Source organism: Lynx rufus, unplaced genomic scaffold, assembly GCF_022079265.1.
Source record: "Lynx rufus isolate CCGP_SWC_20201006 ecotype Redwood Valley unplaced genomic scaffold, mLynRuf1.p SCAF_9, whole genome shotgun sequence".
Taxonomy (NCBI): domain Eukaryota; kingdom Metazoa; phylum Chordata; class Mammalia; order Carnivora; family Felidae; genus Lynx; species Lynx rufus.
Window position 1 is genome coordinate 41,196,099 of NW_025814897.1, and position 19,893 is coordinate 41,215,991.

Sequence of the window (19,893 nt, forward strand, 5' to 3'; positions counted from 1 at the left end):
AACATTCTGTGCCCCACCCCAGTGTCAAGCCTGGCCCCATGGTCTGCTTCGGCTACCGGAATGTGGGTCAGTTTTGAGCAGCGGCTTGAAGAGGCACCACAAGCTTCCAACAGCCCTCCTGAGCCCTGACCTCCACCCTGAGGAAAACAGCACATCCCAGACAATGTGGGTACTCCTTCACCCGGGTGCTGGCATCAGCAGGCATGTGGGGCAGGCTAGAATTCAAACCACAGTTGCTACTTCAACTGTTCTGTCAGACTTGGGAGCAAGGAGAAGAGCTGTCTGTTTCCAGAAACCATTAGATTCTGTGGTTGTTTGTTACACAGAAATAATACAAAAAAACCTAATACGCATGCTTAACAAAGTTACTCTAGCATGCTAATGTGGCAAAGAGAGGAGCTCACAAGAGATTTAGAGTCTGCCAGTCCCAGCTCTGACAAACTCCTAGATATGTCACCCTGACTGAATGAGTCTCATGAACCCCCACCTTGCTGGATTCCTGTGACAATTAGAAACAGCACCCACAAAGCTCCTAGCATCATGCCGGCACATAACAGATACTTGGCAAATGAAAAAATATATATATAATGAGCAATAATGGACGGCAAAAATATCTCCCCAATCATCCATGACTAATGCGCTGAACTAGAAAGTGTTGATCCCAATTAAAATATTTCCTTAACCTCAGATAAATAAAACAATGAAATCATTGCTCTAGTTTGCAGCTTACAAAAGAATCTAATAGAAAATCACAGTTGAAAAAAAATACAATGTGCTCTTTCTAAACCTTCTAAAACTTCTGAGTCGTCAAGAATATGAATTCCTGTTGTGTCAAAGAATAAGAATGCATTCTTTGTGAAGGAAAAATGATTAAATTGCATCTTCCAGACTAGTAATTTAAATTGTGATCAAATCCACTGTAGCTGGGGGCCTCCCAGTTAATCCATTTACTGTGAACATTATTAAACATTTATTAAATGCCTGTGCGTGGTAAAAAAATTTCAAAGGTATGGTTTTGTTCGCTGAGCACCAAAAAAAAAAAAAAAAAAAAGAAAAAAAAAAAGAAAAAGAAAAGTCAAGAACATAAAACTACTAAACGGATCAACTAATCCCGGCATATGCAGTTTCACAAAACAGGAGCACAGCAATTACCGAAGCACAGAAATAGATTTTTGATCCATCGGGAAGGCATTCAGAAAACTATCACCACTAATGAATAATAGAAGATTTATTCAGATTGTAAAACTTGACTAGGAAGGAAATTTATCTAAAATATGAGCTCAATTTCCTGCCTTTCAAAAGAATACGGAAAAAGATTTTGCAGAAAAGATACAACCTGGGAGACAGTCTCTAAGGAGTCCAAGTAAATCCAGGGTAGGGTTTCCAAGGCACCTATAGAAGGAATGCTTGGAGGGCTTAAATGAAGATCCCGGGGCTACTACCCCACACCTACTGAATCAGAATCTTGGGGGAAAGGGCCCAGGAATCTGTATTTGTTACCAAATTCTCCAGCTGATTCATGTGCACTCCTAAGTTTGAGAACCACTACACAATGCAAGCCATTAAATAACCTTTGGCAGCTAACTTAAAGGTTCTTGAAAGACAAAAACCCAAACAAGTTTAGCCCACTCCATGCCAAAAGGACCAAAGGAAGACAATAGAGTCTGGACTTGAGACTCAGTAACAGCTGCAGGGCTAAACAGCCATTCATTCTGCCAGGAGTGCAGGCCATGATTTTTAGCACTTGGAGGCAAAGAGCTGATGGAAGCTTCAACGGTAATGCAAACCCAACAGCGCCATGGTGATGACTTCTCCTGTTGGACATACATTGGCCAAAATTCTCCTCAACCCCAGCATCCCCCTGGCACACGTCCTGGCAATCACTCCTCGTCAGTTTTCTGGGCTTGGATTTTAAAATAAACAGAAGGGGAGAGGGGAGAAAGTAAGATGGTTAAGGATATTATTACATGGAAATTCTGAAATTCATAAAAAATTTCAACACCCAGTCCCATAATGTATTTTTTTCTATAACAGAAAGAAAAACATAGTTACACTTTCTAAGAGAGGGGGAAAATGCGTAAAGGGGGTAAAAAACTGCTACAATAGGGGCACCCGGGTGGCTCAGTCGGTTAAGCGTCCGACTTTGGCTCAGGTCATGATCTCGCAGTTTGTGAGTTCAAGCCCCGCGTCAGGCTGTGTGCCGACAGCCTGGAGCCTGCTTCGGATTCTGTGTCTCTCTTGCTCTCTCTGCCCCTCCCCCGCTCATGCTCTGTTTCTGTCTCTCTCTCTCAAAAATAAACATTAAAAAAATTTTGTTAATAAATAAATAAAAACTGCTGCAATAGTTTTAAAAATTAAAAATTCTCTGGGGAAGTAAATCAGAATGTGTAGGAATGCAAAGAAAGGAACACCGAGTTAGGACAGAGGAGACAAGTGGGTTCTAGGTCCATCTATATCCTACTAACGGGTCTGTGACCTCCCACAACTCATTTAGCTAGTCTTCCACCCAAAGGGGTTAATGTTTACCAGTGAGAGCATTTTAAGTAACAAAGCAATGTCAAAATATAAGTAGCGATATTATCATCCATGGCAAAATTTATTTTATACAATCCAGAATCTAACGGAACAAAGAGCAGTGCGTTGTTGTTTCTGTTTGTTTGTTTATTTTAAATAGAGGCAAAGGATACCAAACTCTTGGAGTCAAGAATTACAAGGGAAGCTATATCATCAGATGAAACAATACATGTATTTTCTGAAATCACACGCAAGATGAGAACAAAATAACATGGTACCAGTAGGGAAAATCTAGGCTACTCTCACCATATTGCTGCTGCTCTTCCCTGCATCAAGCTACACCAAGACGAAACTTCCAAATACAAACAACTCAACGTGGCTGATGTAGTCTTCTAGGGAGCAGCAGTTAATGATTCCACCTGATGCCTTCCTGTTTGACCTACCTTACACACATCCACCTGAGTCCCAACGATAAGCTTCTCTCACTGGAGAGCCACCAACAATGAGACTGAGAGTTTTGAAAAAGAAAGGGTGACTAAGGGCCAGTGCCATCAGTCAATGAACCCAGGGCTGTAAGGACTTTGAAAACAGTTTAACACTTATTACCTAATAGATTTTAGATCAACACCAAATTCAAGTGTATCTAGGAACATGAGGAAGTCCATACATGTCTTTAAATGGAAGATAGCATAGAATACTGCAGTTACTTAGAGCTGAGTTTGAAATGAGGCTCCAAATCATCTATCTTCTCTGCGTATCAGTTCATGAATTGATGATTATTAGTTGTACCTCATGGGGCGGTTGGGAGAATTAAATAAGACCTTACTATAAAGGTCTTCATAAAATGTTGTGCCCACCTTAAGTATTCCATGAAGTCACTGGTAGCAGTGCAAAGTATTACTACAAAGTAGACACTCGGTAAAGATACTGCCCTTCCCTTCTCATTTTGTGTTTCAAAAATGAAAATACATTCCAGTGGAATGAAAAGTGATATATAATAAAATAGAGTGTGTGGCTAAATCAGAACACAATTTTCTTGACATTTACCTTCATTACGGCTATGGAGACGAATTTTACAATTTACACTGGCCATAATTACAGTCCATGTATATAAAAATCACAGTTTAAATTTGTGATGGTACATTCAGTTTTGCAACTTCTATCCAATATTTAATACAATTCCTCAAATTCTTTTTCTATCACTATAATAACACCTGTTTTCATCATCACTACCTGTTTTCATCATCATTATCCTTACTGGGAGCAAAGCACCCAGTGAGTGTTGCAGTGTGTTAATATATATTAATGTACCCCGAAAGCTGTGAAGTGCTAATATTACCATTTACACAAGAATAGAGAAGACACAACCCCTGTCATGAGATGACTACAATCTGAAGAACACTAGAAAATGCACAGTGCTAATTGTGAAACACACACACATATGCACATGTCCGGGCACATGTACATTTAAAGATAAATAATGACAATAACAACAACAGAAAATGTGTGTGTGTGTGTGTGTGAATATAATGGGTGGGGGACAATGAAAATATTGGGGTAAATTTGCCCCATATTTTAAAATATCTCTATACAACAATCAAGTCTTACAAATAAAATCTTAAAATCAGTTTTTATCAGCAAAATCCACAACATGCCCCCTCTAGCCGATCACGAAAACACTGGCGGAAGCATACTGCCATATATTAATTGAGTATCCACAGTGAGTATCCACAGTGTGAATGCCTGTAGTTCAAAGGCCAGATGTGCCCGTGAAACATGAAAGCAACTACTGCAATATCACTCCAGCAAAGCTTTACTAGAAAGGGAAAGACTGGTGTATAAGATCCATCTGAAAATCCATTTCACACTTCTAATTTAAAGCCAATTCAAATGTAATTTACTTTATCAGGGCCTTTAATTTAGTGAAGGTCAGAAGTGCAATCAACAGAGGTGAAAATTACTTACGCTTATCAAAAAATAAGCTGGTAATAGTGCAGAACAAGAGAAACAAAACACAGGGATTCCCATTGAAAACCATGGTTAGCACCACTGTATAAACATGTCTTCTCACAAACCGATGCATTCTGAGATAAAGCTTTTACTTGTGTCATCTCTGCACCGAATGCAACCTCATTTGTCATTCTAGTTCAGTGTGAGAATATTCCTTCTCTTCTCCAATGTTACAATTCGTGAGAGGTGAAACAATACTTGTGGCACAAAATATTAAACTTACCGCTCTCGTCATCTATATTGAACCTTCCAAGACCACTGCCATCCCTGATGGAGTACTGGATCTCTCCATCCCTCCCAGAGTCCTCATCTTGGGCAGCCACCTGCAGTACGCTTGTTCCAATGCGTGAGTTTTCTTTTACAGATCCAACGACAGCAAAGTCTGGGAAGTAGGGAGTATGGAGGTTTTCGTTGACATCCACCACCTCCACCTCAACAAAGGAAACAGATGACAGAGAGACCGGTCGTCCTTTGTCTTTGGCCCGAACCGTGAGGTTGTAGAACTGCTGCTTTTCATAGTCCAGCTCTTTGCTCAAGCGAATGGCACCACTGGCTTTATCTATTTCAAATCTCCCATTATAGTCATTGACCAAAGAATAGCGCACTTGACCCCCTAGCCCAAGATCTGGATCATGGGTCTCCAGCCAAGCAATGACAGTGCCAACAGGGAGATCTTCAAGAACCTTCACACTATAGCTACTGGGAATGAAAGCCGGGGAACAGTCATTGACATCATCCAAAAAAACCTTAAGAGTGACAACCGAAAACAGCTGCTGGCCACTTTCTGCCTTGTCTCTAGCTTCTATTTTTAAGGAGTAGTTTGCTTTAGATTCCCGGTCCAATTGGTCGGCTACATAAATGATTCCAGTTGAGCTGTTGATAGCAAACTGCTGTGTATCTGTCAAGACTGAATAAGTCACTTCACCATTAGAACCCAAGTCTTTGTCTCTGGCTTCCACCTGAATAATCTCAGTACCAATACTTGAACTTTCAAGAATGTTAACTGAGTAGCTGTCCTGAAGAAAGACTGGGCTATTGTCATTAGCATCCTCCACATTGATGGTCAGCAACCTCCACGAAGATTTTTGTGGATTACCTAAATCGTAGATGGTGATATTAAGGAGATAGAGGTCTGTGTGTTCTCGGTCCATAGGCAGAAGGACTTTAAGTTGCCCAGTCTCCATATCGATATTAAAGCAACTATCCGTATTCCCATCAGATATTGTGAATAGCACCTTTCCGTTAAAGCCAGAGTCGGCATCATAGGCTTTGATCTTCAGGATGTTAGCACCAACGGGCAGATTCTCCTTCACAGCAACGTCAGAAGGAAATGACTTGTCAAAATGTGGCCCTTGCCTATTAACTGAATAAAAGTCGAGAAATCCATCTTCCAGATTCAGTTTCCCATTTGCTTTTGCCTTAATGAGTAGCTTCTCTGCCAGCTTCTGAGCCACACGAGTTTCTCGGCAACTGAAGCTCTTTGAAGACACCTTCCCATGCAGGACTGAAATATTAACAGACATGGGGTCCGCAAAATTCTCTCCATCGGTTGCTGTAATCCTGAGGGCAAAATTACCATTTTTGATGCCAGAATTCATCAGTGACTTTTTAAGCTGTAAAACACCAGAGTCTGGGTTTAAATAAAAGAAACCAAGTTCATTTCCAGAGATGATTTTGTACTTTACAAGTTCAAGTTCATCAATATCAATTGCTGAGACAGCTGTGATGTGACCCCCAACTGGAAAGTCATAGGAAATAACTCCCTGGCAAGCCACTTTTTCAAAAAGAGGGCTGTTGTCATTGACATTTCCTATTCGAATAGTCACATTGACTTCACTTTCATGGCGGTATGGCGAACCCCAGTCAGAGGCTCTTACGATGAACCTGTAAGTTTCTGGAGAGGATTCAAAATCCAATTCTTCAGTTGTGCTAATAACACCTGTAAACTGGTTAATGGCAAATGGTAACAGATTAAGACTGGCAATACTGTAGGTGATGTACCCATTTTCCCCTTTATCCTTATCAGAAGCTGAAACCATCAGAACGCTTGTGCCCACCGGAACACTTTCATTCACAAAAGCATCATACAGCGGCTGCTGAAATTCTGGGGTGTGGTCATTCGCATCTTCTATGCCGATGGTAACTTGTGCTTTTAAATCTCCTTCCTTGTTTGTCACGTCCAGTTTATAAACCTCCTTCTTAACAGTATTCAGTGGCTGTGCTGTGACAATCAGACCTGACCGAGGATTAATTTTGAAGTACTGTGCATCCTCACCAGGAGATAATTTGTATTCCACATCTAGCGGTTCGGGACTTAATTTTACTATAGCAACCACAACACCAGGAGGGGAAAATTCACTAATGCTCACATCATACATTTCTTTTTCAAATCTAACTGGGACACTGTCTCTTTGGGGGTTGGCAATGTGGACTATCCTTACTGCTGAAAATTTCTGAGGTGACCCCTTATCTTTTGCTTGAAGAGTGAGATTGTAGCCATAAGGAAAGCTCTCCCAGTCAACCTTCTTTCTCTCCTTAATCTTGTACTCATTCATCCACTTGCCTTCCTTAGCCAGGAAGAATTGATCTAAAGGATCCCCAGCGACAATGGAAACAGACTCAATCTCTCCATTGGCCCCTTCATCAAGGTCATCGACTGTCACCACAGCGTATGTCGGCTCTCTGTCCAGTGAGAAAGGAACGTGAGTGACCACGTGGATAGTTGGGGCGTGTTCATTTATACGTTCAATGTGAACATAAAGCTTCGCAGTACTGCTCACTCCGTTGTTTCCGTAGAGCTTCATCCCCCGGTCCACAGCCAAAATTTCCAGGTCATACCTATTCTTTTCATCATAATTTAACCGCCCGCTTAAAGAGATGACGCCACTTGTGGGGTGAACTGAAAAGAGATCAACTTTGTTTTTAAAGTAGTAGTAGAATTCTCCATTGGAGCCGATATCGGCATCGGTTGCTGTCACCTGGGCAACGCTAGTCCTTAAAGGTGTGCTTTCTGCGATTGTAACAGAGTATGTTGTGGGTGAAAACAAAGGTCGCAGATCGTTCATATCTAAGACCTGTATGTTCACTTTGGTCCATGCTTCCAGATCCTCTCCTCTGACAGAACCTTTTACTATCAATAAATAATTGTCCTGAATTTCCCTATTCAATATGGCCGAATTGCCACCTTTAGTTCTTATTCTGAGGAAACAGAAGTCTGCAATGATGACTTCCTCTGCTTTGAAGAAGCCTTCCTCGTCTCCAGATACAATTCTGTATTTGACATCCCAGGACAGATCTATTAAGGTGATGCCCATTCTACCCTGGCTGTGGACGTAGGTCCTTGCTGCTGAGTTCTCATACACGGTAGCATTGTAAACGGAGTGTGTGAAGTGGAAGCCCAGGGGCCCAGTCCCCGGAAGCCCCTGGGAGACTGTGGCCAAAAGCTTGAGAAGCAGGAGAATGAGGCAAGAAGGAGGAGGCCGTGTACCCAAACAGTATCCCATAGTTATATCCATCGTATCATACCTCCATCCTGGAATGGGGTGGGGGGGGGAGAAAGAGAGAGAAAAGATAAATTAACCTACAGAAAAGTGGGAGAAGATGTAGGAATGCACCGTGAAGAAACAGTGCTTTTTAAAAACTTCATTATAATTTTTTTTTAACCAAAACATCAATACAAGAAAAAGTTAGAAACCTCATCGTACTAGACGGCAAGAAATTCAAAGTCACTAGGGTTTAACCTGATGTTGTTTGGGTTTTTAAATCCCACTTTTACGCTGCTGCTGCAATTGTTCGTTGGGACAAGATTTCTTGCATTCCGAAGGTCAATTGAGAAATGTACTAGAAGCCTTAAAAAATGCATTTACCTGTCACTTAGAATTACCTGCTAGGCAATTATCCGGTGGAAATAGACAAGTGTACATTTAAAGTACAGTTTAGGGGAGCCCGGGTGGCTCCAACTCTTGGTTTCGGCTCAGGTCATGATCTCATGTTTCGTGGGATTGAGCCCCATGTCACGTTCTGTGCTGACAGCATGGAGCCTGCTTGAGATTCTCTCTCTCCCTCTCTCTCTGCCCTTCCCCACTCACACATGCTCTCTCTGTCTCCCTGTCTCTCTCAAAATAAATAAACAATAAAAAATTACAGTAAAGTTTAAAAGACAAAGGGATTGAAAGCCACTAACTGCTTATCAAATAGTTTCTAGTGCATTCATATAGTGAAATACTACGCAGCTACTAAAAATAATTCTTTTTAAAATGTATATTTTCAAATATGGTAAGATATAATGCTAAGTGGAAAAAAAGATCATAAAACAATTCATGTGGGGGTATCTGGGCTTCTCAGTCAGTAAGCGTCTGACTCTTGATTTCAGCTCAGGTCACAATCTCGTGGTTTGAGTTAAAGCCCCTTGTCAGGCTCTGTGCTGGCAGAGTGGGGGCTTGCCTGGGATTCTCTCTCTCCCTCTCTCTCCGCCCTCCCCCCTGCTCTCACTCTCTCTCTCTCTCTCAAAATAAATAAATAAAACATTTTAAAAATCAGTATGTGTGGTTATGATTCTATTATTACTTAAATATCTAAATGCACAATTTCAAATTTACATTTAAAAAGAACTGAGACACGTGGGTGACTCAGCTAAGCATCCAACTCTTGATCTCAGCTCAGGTCATGATCCCAGGGTCGTGGGACTGAGCCCCGAATCGGGCTCCACACTAAGTGCAGAGTCTGCTTGGGATTCTCTCTCTCCCTCTCTCTGCCCTTCCCCTTCTAACGCTCTTTCTCTCTTTCAAAATAAACAAACTTTAAAGAAGTAAAAATAAAAAGGACTAACTGAGTTGTGGGAGCTAGGGGTTTTTGTATTTTCTAATATTTTTCCAATTAATGTTGCTCATCAATGGTTACACAATTACCTTTATAACTGAACTTTTAAAAGAATTCTTATAAGGCATTATCATCTTTTGTTGTGCTGACTTCAAAACTGATCAAGATTTATGCATAATCCAGTACCGTGAGGCTGAATAAAGAAAGCAGAGATGACAATCCCTAAGGAGGTACATAATCTGAGTGATAGCCATGTGTGGACCATGCTACCCAGAACACAGGAGGTAAGAAAGATTTAGTGCCAGAAAAATCTAAATTATATGAGATTTATTTCTTAAAACTAATTTTAAAAATTGCTTCCAATTCATTTCAACAGTCACTATTAAATTTTCATAGTTGCCACAGCCCCATGACTACATAGATTAAGAAATAAAAACACTTCCCTATTTTAACCAATAAAATCTGTCCAGTATTTAAAACAGGGTGGATAAAAGGGCTAATTTAACAAGGAACAGCTAAGTCTATTGACACTCTCACAGCTCCGGTTTCTAGAATCCCCCAATTTGGAGTTCTTCCACCAAGAAACAGCCACTGCGGGACCCTCACATTCTCCTCTGCAGGGAATGTGGAGATAAGAGGGGTCGGGAAACGAACGCTTCTGTCCACTCTCTGACTCAGGCACTGTATACGGCATCTCCCCTTTGTTGTGTTTAATCCTTACAACAGGGGCGCCTGGGTGGCGCAGTCGGTTAAGCGTCCGACTTCAGCCAGGTCACGATCTCGCGGTCCGTGAGTTCGAGCCCCGCGTCAGGCTCTGGGCTGATGGCTCAGAGCCTGGAGCCTGTTTCCGATTCTGTGTCTCCCTCTCTCTCTGCCCCTCCCCCGTTCATGCTCTGTCTCTCTCTGTCAAAAATAAATAAACATTGAAAAAAAAAAAATTTAATCCTTACAACAGCCCTAGGTGGTTTTACCCACCTACGTGTTAGGAAACTGCAGGTTAGAGAAGTTAACCTGCACGGTGGGACCGCTGGCTCCATCAATGTTTCCCAGCAGGTAAGGAGCAGAGCAGGGTCCCAAACACTGGGTTTTCTTACTCCTAAAATGTACGCTTTTCCCCATCACATCATCATTCTCTCTAAATTACCTGTAAGCAAGAATTAAGGGCCTCTAGAAGCACTTATGACATAATTTAAATCTGTTGAACTAGTCACCATTCATCATTGATAAAAAAGCATGAAACCCATCTAACGACTCTATTTGGTTATCTCCTTTCTAAACTAGTTACAATTACCAGCTGGCTATCAGCTGAAAAATAGCCCACAGAAATTTAACATCTTAAACTATTATAAATTATTTGTGTAGTTTATAGAACACTTTGCTACCCAGGGTTGGCAAGGCACACGTTATAAGAAAGACCCTTTTAGTAGATGAGAATATCCGACTTCATTTTCCTGGTAGCAGAGTCTGGATCAGAACCTAAGCCCTCCCCAGACCCCCACAAGGCTTTCTCATCTCTTTTTTTCCAACCCTGCCTTACAGAAGACTCTAAAGCAAATTCCTTGGCATGTATTTTCTTGGTTCTGACTGAGAATGAGATATGATTTTTTGCTATCATCTGCTGAAGCAAGTCGGGAAATAGAGTCGCAAGTAGAAAGAGTGCAGTTTAATATAGGGGTTTCATGAGCAGAATAGACAGTACAAATGAAAAGTAGAAAGACGAGATAACTTTTTATAAAAGGAGAGAAGTTAATTTCACACGCAATGGCTTTGGCTGTCCGTCCTTAGGAAATGGTTCACATGCTAAGTGTGAGAAGCAGCAGCTTGGATGCACAAGGCTCAAATGTGGTACCCAGGAGAAATGGAGAGCCCCCTGGGACCAGTGCAATTAGAGCTTCCTCTTCGTGGAGCACACTCATCTGACACCTGGGGTGACAGAGCCCTCTTTAGGGCTCACAGATATAAACCAGGAGAAGCTTTATTAATACCCCATATCACTCAATAGACTCTCTATTTCATCATTGGAGAACGCTCCAAAGTAGAGGAGGTATTTTTAGGTTCACTAGGGACATAACAGAAGGAGATAAGGCCCTTCTAGGGAACGATCTAAGGCCACGTATAGTCTCGCAAACTAGAAAACTGGGGTTACTCCCAGTATCTCCAGGGAAATACAAATTCTGTTTCTGCCTCACCTCTCACTTGCTGGTCTGTGCCGAGGGCACAGCTTTTGCTGATGCTTTGCCCATGGAGTCTGGACTCCATGGTCATCAGGGAAGAAAACAGCCCTGATGGTAAATTCAGCTCAAATCAACTTTTCTTAGTCCACTCCCCAACCCCATTTTAAACCCTGACTGAAGAGAGGAGCTGCATTTGTGCACCAATCTATTCACAGCACCCAGCATAGTACATGCCATGCAGGAGGGCACCATACTGGTTTGCTAAACAGAGCACTAAGTTACTGATGTAACCAGAGGCCCAGAGGCCTTTAACATGGTCCGTTTCCAAATCCCAGAAAATACGCACGTCTTACCTCAGGAAACAGAATCAAGAAATTATATGAACTCAAAGAAGCCTTAAAGATCATCTGATTTGATCTCCTGAGTTAAGAGATGAGGACGCTAAGACCCAGAAAGATGAAGAGATTCACTCATACCAGGTCTCAGGACTCCCAGGTTCAGAACTCATCCCAAATGGAAACGTGTGTCAACTGAATTAGTTTTTCTTTGAGTTATGTAACAATCTTAGTGACGAGGTTTATCATCACATGGCAGCGATGGCTGTCTTCTGACACCTTATTAATTTTCCTGGTGCTACTCCCTCCTCTAAGTAGTTAACTGTAAATAAACCTTTAAGTGCCCTGGGGGACAGTTACTTCTACAAACCATTCTGGTAAATCCTTCAAAGCACAGAATGCTGTCATAACATGAAAAAAACATCATTCGATTTCACTATTCGAAAAGTGGTACTTTTGCAGACTGAGTTTTTCTTTCAGCAAAATACACTGCTGCAATGTTTTCCTTATAAAATAGAATCAGTGGTCTTCAATGTGAATAGGAAATACTACAAACCACACTGAAGTGGAACAGCATCACTGCGTGCATAAATCTGGATTGAACTCCAAAAACCTGAGCAGGACTAAGCTTGTCAGATTCCGTTGTGGAAACCAAAATGGGTCATCAGGTTTTGGATCTTCAGTCTTGGGGAAAAAAAATAGTCCTATCTGGCACCAACTGATTTTAAAAACCCTGCAGTTTTACCCATTGATTTAGACAATAAATGAAGCCTGATAGTGGGGGAATTTCTGTAAAATTCTGCAAAGTAAACACCAGAATAAGATTCTGGCTTTTTTTTTTTTTTTTTTTTTTTTTAGCATGCTAAGACAACTGTTAAGCTGTTTCAAAAAAAAAAAAAAAAAAATAGTACACTTTCCACACTGAAGCCAAGCTATTTGCAAAGCCAATATGATAGTTATGGTATTTTAGATGCTCTGCACATTGATTTATCCTGCTTCTGGATTATTTTAAACAAAGCACTTAGTTCCCAACCTCAGAGCCTATTTTGTACAACTTAGTAACATAATCAATATTTTTTGATATCATCTCCAAAGAAATCATCAGGCCATCAATCTTGGAGACATTTATTTTTCAGAGCAGTCAGATGTGCCCCCCCTGCCCAGTGAGCTCTGAGAGAGCGGATCTTAGCACCGATAGACTCGAGACTCGGAAGGGCATGCAGATTTTTCTTTCCAGGGGTGAATAAATGCAAGTGACCCCAAGGGCCAAGAAAGCTCTTACGAGGGCCACGCCTCTGGGAGCGCCTTGACTCAGCACGTGCCACTGATTGCTTTGGTCACCTGGTGAGGCTGTTTTCCTCCAGCATTAAACTGGCCTCCTTAAATAGCTGAGATTTCTGAACAGCAGAAAAGGCACCTTACAAAAACATTCTATTTTCACTCCATCTCTTCTTATCTTACATATTTTGAAAGGGTTTTACTGGCAGACAGAGATAGTGCTTAGGAAATGTGCTAGGATGGGCTGTAAAACAAAGAGCAAAGTCCGTATCTGCCGGGCTTCCCCTTCACTGCGTCCTGCATGAAGATGATCTGTGTTAGAGCCCGTGACACCCACACAAGGGCTGTATGCACAGTGAGTCCAGAGCACACACTCTGACACCTGACTGCCTGGGTTTGAATCCCAGCTCTACCATTTACTAGCTGTGTAATGTTGGGCAAGTTCTTTAACCTCTCTGTGCCTCGGTTTCTTCTACCCTAAAATGGGAATGATAGTGCCTACCAAATAAGATTTGAGTTAATAAATATAAAGCATCTAAAAAACAGTTCACGTCACATGGTTAAGTATACAACAGTTAGCTATTAAGATCATTAACTAAGGCAGTTTTTAGAGAAGACAAAATCTGTGAGTCACAAGATAGGGATGGGGAGTTTACAATCTCCTCAGACATTTTCTTTTCCAATAGCAAAAGCCACATCAAAGGTAAAGATGTCTTTTCTTTACTAAAAACAAATGATTGCTATAGTAGACCCAAAGGCCAGAGAAACCGGACTTGAATCCAGGCTTTGTCACTTACTGCTGGGGCACATTGGGGTGATACTTAAACCTTTTTAAGTCTCAGCTTCCTTACCTTTAAAATATCGACTATAGAGGCACCTGGGTGGCTCAGTCGTTAAGTGTCCAACTGCGGCTCAGGTCATGATCTCATGGTTTGTGGGTCTGAGCCCCACTTTGGGCTCCATGCAGACAGCTCAGAGCCTGGAGCCTGCAGCCTGTTTCAGATTCTATGTCTCCCTCTCGCTCAGCCCTCCCCCACTCATGCTCTGTCTCTCTCTGTCTCTGTCTCTCTCTCTCTCAAAAATAAATGAACATTAAAAAAATAAAATTGGGGCACCTGGGTGACTCAGTTAAGCGTCTGACTTCAGCTCAGGTCATGATCTCACGGTTTGTGAGTTTGAGCCCCACAGCTTTGGATTCTGTGTCTCCCTCTCTCTCTGCCCCTCCCCTGCCCATGCTCTGTGTCTCTGTCTTTCAAAAATAAATAAACATTAAATTAAAAAAATAAAATAAAATAGTGATTATAAGAGTTCCCACAGTCATGTAACAGGCTTGCAAGTGTGTCTCAGACAGAGTAAATGCTCCATAAACATTAACTGACATTACAATTATTAAGGTGTTCAGAAGCAGGGATACAAAACAGAAAACAAATGAAAACGGGGTTAAGGATAAAGGGTCAAGAGGGAGACTACCCCTGGGGTGGCCCAACCCTCATATGAAAGCCACCCTTTCACAGACCCCAGACTCCCACCCTGTGTTGGGGTCAGTGCCAGAAAAGGCCTGTGCCTGGTGGCACGGGTCAAGGGCTGTTGCCACGGCTCTGTAACATATCCAATGCCTGCGTGTATATTTTAAAAGTCAGGAAACTACAGCTGCATTAGTGAGCTCCTCCTCAGACCTGGCATTTAATTCCTGAGGAGTTCTAGCAGGATTTCTCCTTGCTGTGACGAGTCCCAGAACAGCCAGATACTGCTAAACCCTGTCTTCCAGAGCAGCCTATTCTGACACTGCTCAAATTACTGTCCTCACGGCACTACTTGATGTTCTGGGTCCTTGCTCCTGAAATCAGTTATAGACTGCCTGTATGACACATTTGGGAATAAAGTTTTACTCTCTGGCTGATGCTAATGGCTGCCTGAAGAGAAGAAAAAATGTTTACTCTGTAGTTCTCTTAATACAAACCATTGTGGCTGGAGAGTGCAGAGGAGCATATACTAGGCATTCAGGTCACAAATAATGCATGTCATGCCTTTATTTAGATTCTATCATGATATATGGAACCGGGGCCATGTAAACTCACTGAGTTTTACAGTCAAATGGGTCATAAAATTGTCTAGTCCAACACCCTGGTTTTAAAGTGGAGAAAACACACTGCGAGGGGTTAAGTGATTTGGACAGGGTCACACAGCTTGCCAGTAAAAAGGCTTAAATTGGACCTCAGATCTCTACCGTGAATGTGACTCACTGCTATCTTCCTCCTCCAAGAATACAGGTCTCTATTTGCTCATGTCTACACATTTTACTCATCTTCTTAGATGAAACTAAAATGCTGCCTACTCTATGAAGCAATCCCAGAGATTCCCATTCAAAAGTGAGCTCCAGTTCTAAAGTGGTGTTTCTTAAACTTTAGCAAACATCAGAATCACGGTAGGGCTAGGCTCCACTTCAGAGTTTATGGACCAGTTGGTGAAGAATTTCTAATTGTAGCAAGTTCCCTGGAGATGCTGGTCCCGGGACAACCATACTCTGAGGACCACTGCTCTGAACTTTGCCTGTATTTTACCTAACTGTACCTCTCTGATGGCACTTTCTTCCTGTGTTAAAGTTACTTACGTGTGTCTTTAAATTACATACTGGACAGTTAGCTCCCTCATTTCATCTCCTTCTTGCAGTATCTGTCTAACAAAATGCTTTGAAAAAGGCAAAAATTGGATCAATGTGGAGTGAAATGTGTCTGGTCAGCATACACTGTAACTTCACAACATGCTCCAGGGAGAAGATCAAAATGAGCATTGGACAAATCAGGAATTATGATTATAAAGCTCACAGACCCTGGGTAAATACCTGGTCCACCATTTCCCAAACTGTGTCCCATGATACATTACTTCATGACATGTGAATAGGTGTGCAACTAAAAAAAACTGTTTAGGAAATGCATTTTGAGCAAAGGTAAACAGATTGGTTAATTTAGAACTCTTTGGAGTCTTTTGTAAGGTCCAAAATAAATGTTCCCCGTCCCCCATCCTTAGTCACCTCTAATAACTTCCCCTGCTTTGCTGTCTCCTTATGAAAGCATAGTGTATGCTGTCTATTTGCACTAGCAGAAGGAAAGTGTCCTGGCACGTGGTCAGGATTCATGGTGCACACACAAATATACTATGTAAACTGGGATTGCAAGGGATATAACATACACAACTTCTAAAATCTATTTCATCATGAATCTCCTCCCCCCACCCCCACAATAGCCACCTGCAGGAGAAAAAAGAGTGTTTTCTGGAATATATCTGGGGAGACACAGTCCAAGCTAGATACTGTAGCCCAGACAGGTCAAACGGCTGCCTGCAAAGCTTGGGAGGTGGGATGCAATCTGGGGATTCTTCAGACTAGTTCATTATTCTTCCTACACCATATCACAGGGTATGGATTCTCATTTCAAATAAGCTGGGAGTTATCCCTGAAGAAATGGTTTCAATACTTGTTATACAAACACATCTCCGTGTTCCAACTGAAGAATGAGACAACTGTTCCGTGGTTTGCTATGCACTTTTCTTTTCTCATTAAAAAAAAAAACAAAAAAAAAAACGGGGCCACCAGCCTGGCTCAGTCAGTGGAGCGTGGGACCCTTGATCTCAGGGTCGAGAGTTCAAGCCTCACAGTGTGTGCAGGGATTACTCAAAAATGAAATCTTTAAAAAAAAAACACACACACAGAATTTTGATAGTCCTATCAACAACAAAGACTGGCATGAGGGGAAGAACCTTTTTAACGTTAAACAATGAACCACATAGCTTCATAGTTTTTGTTATCTATTGTCACCAAAGTCAATGCTGAAAAGCAGTTTGCCAAATCCAAAATACTCTTGAGATGCAAAACCTAAAACCACGTTCATATTTTGCTCCTCCCTGGAAAATCCTGCTTGTCTACTTGAGTCCTAAGTCTAAGCAGAGTTCCCCAAGCAGAAAGAGTATTACATGAACAGGGACACGATATATCCACCTTCTGTCAGTCTAAACAAGGACAAAATCCCACACCAAAGCCTCCAGTTGGTTCTGCCAGCCAGCCAAGCAGACCATTACCCAAACCCAATCTTTTCCATTATTATAATACCGTAAATTCTAATTTTTTCCAGTGGTGCAAATCTTTCTATTGTCTAAAAGTGTCTCAGGAGAAAAGTCAATCAGCATGAAACAAGTGTAATTCAAGGTGGCTCTGAGGGAAATGGGAGATTCAGCCACACAGCGGCAGTGTTATGAATACCCTCCTTTATTTTCTCCCCAGGTGCGAGAAATATTTCCATACAACACTGGTTAATGTCAAGTATCATTTCATCAGTAAATGCTTCAAATTCAGGGGTAATTCAACCAGGGGCTATCAGAAGGAAAGATTAGCATGTTATTCAAGCCTTTTAAAAAATCATTTCTCCCTCTGGAGAAAGAAATTTGTCACGGGGTAAAAGAAAAAAAAATGTATGGAGAGGATATAATTTGCTCCTATGCTTGGCTGTCTGAGAAAATGTTACAGAAAAATGCACGATTTCAATTTTTCTCTGGTGGGCCTTGCTGACAGAAAGCAAAGGGTAAATACATTAGTATTCGCTTATGCTCAAGATTAAAAAAAAAAAAATAAGTAAAGCAAGGGGGAAAAACACCTTTTCCAAATAACACCGTTTATAATGGAATAACTTCCTGAAAGAGAAAAGAACCCAGATAGTTTCAGATGGAACAATGTCTTTAAGCAGTGTCCATTCCAGTACTTGGGGGGGGGGGGCGGAATGCAGGTGAAGGAAAAAGATGCCCTCGGCTTGCTACATTCTGACACAATCCTCATTTACTGCTGTGCTATGTCCCTGTGGTCTGTCCTGCCTCCAAGAGTTAACATCCTTTTAGCCATCCCAACTGCCATTCTCCTTTAAAAGTCACTCTCCTTCAAGGAGAAAACAGGAATCAGGAAATCATAACATGGAAGAGCTTCCCTCAGGACCCCCCTTTCCTACTGTGATAAGTGGTGGCAATATTAGGGCAAGAAGGAAGCAAAAGAATCTGTGCAAAGGCTGTGGTCGGGGGTGACGTACACAGAGCGTTAGGACCTAAATAAAGTCATGGGGGTATCAGGCTTCCGTTTCCCAAAACATATGAACTGCCAAAAGATGTGATAAATGACAAAACATCCTCAAGACTGTGGATGACTTTTGGGAGAATATGATTCCATCCCTAATTTTTCCAAGGTTACACATGGGACCAGCTCTTACTCTGGACAAAGCACATCACAGGCTCCAAAGGGCAGTTCTGGAAATGTCTGTGTGTCTGGCTAAATGTCTCCCCAGAATGTAAGGCAGCAGCACTGAGCTTCCCCAGAATGTAAGGCAGCAGCACTGAGCTCTATGTATATTATACACAATATAGAATTGCTAAATGGACATAATGAGAAGAGAGATACACACGCAACTCTGAACAGCAGGCTAACACTCGGTGTGTCACGTCACAAAAGCTGGGGAACAGGCAGATAAGGAGGGAGAAAAAGAATACAAGGAATACGTGTGCAGGAAATAAGGAAACAATATATCAGGAAATGGGTGAGAATTGGAAAAGGTATCTCAGGCAGCAATCCTGATAAACTCAAAAGGGAGAAGAGATAACAAAACAGCTTGACATATGGGAAAGGAACACACTATGGAGAGAGGTAGGAATTACATTATAGGAGGAGGCAAAGATTATCTGGAACCAGGCAACAAGAAACGTTGCCGGGATTTCAAAGAGCTCACGTGTGGGTTAAGAAATGCCGTCTGGAAGTTTGTTGACAGTCACGTCTCCTCATGTTGCCATCTCCGACAACCATGCCTTAGCAAGCGAGGCGAAAATGCAAATTTGGTCCCTTCAGCTCTCCCGCACTCCCCATTAAGGCTATTTATTACTGACTGATGGTTTATGATGACGTGGCCTGGATTAGTACTCTGTGCTAATGAGACCAGGGTCACAGGTTCAATCCCACAGGGGACGACACACAGGTCCACTCCTTAGAGCAGGTCAAACAAGAACAAGTGAGCACCAATGATTCTCCATCTCAACTAAAACCTCAAGGCTACAGGATCAGACATCGGTGGGGTGCTGAGGTTCACTTAAGAAAACTTATTTCTTTAGAGGGGCAAGACATTTGCAGACATTTCTGTAGATACGAGATGAAGGAGTTATCAGAGAACCTCCGAGGACCTAGTTAGTAATTCTCAGCACGGCCAACCCGAGCCTCATATACTAGGTCCAGGGCAGGCTTGCTCTCCCAAGGAAGCCACAAGTGGATCAAGTGGGAGACTACTCAGCACATCACAGCTGGCCCGACAAGAACTCTGCCCTCCAGAGGCGCTGCCACAAAGGAAAGGCAAAGGCCACGGGCAGAGCCTATCTTTGGAGAATACCTGCACGTACACACAGACAAGGCTGACCAGGTGAGCTCAGGCTAAGACCTACTAAAGTACTCTCAGCATCTCTGCAAATGCTACCACACTGCAACTGTGAAAGAATTAAGATCCCGTGGAGTGGGTGTGGCTAATGACATGGCTTCCTGAGACACTCCCTCACCCCCATTCTTGGAATCCCAGTATCATTTTTGAAACTAAAAGCCAGACATGAGAAAGCAGTCAAATGTACTAAGTTCAAAAAGAAAATGAATATGTAAGAACTCAGTGAGTTCAAATCCAGGGCTTTGGAGGCAGAGTAGATCAAAGTTCATGGCCCATGAGGAAAAGGAGAGTGTCACTAAGGTCCAGGTGCTG

The 19,893-nt window shown here is 42.1% G+C and overlaps 1 protein-coding gene across 3 annotated transcripts in view; it reads right to left on the reverse strand.

Moving 5' to 3' along the window:
• FAT3 (FAT atypical cadherin 3) overlaps window positions 1-8,039 on the reverse strand; it is a 517,579-nt gene extending 509,540 nt beyond the window's left edge. For all 3 annotated transcript variants that reach the window (XM_047071611.1, XM_047071610.1, XM_047071609.1), the window contains exon 1: window positions 4,748-8,039. In XM_047071611.1, coding sequence (XP_046927567.1) covers window positions 4,748-8,039 — 3,292 coding nt within the window. The remainder of the gene's footprint in view (window positions 1-4,747) is intronic.
• Between the last annotated feature and the right edge of the window lie 11,854 nt (window positions 8,040-19,893).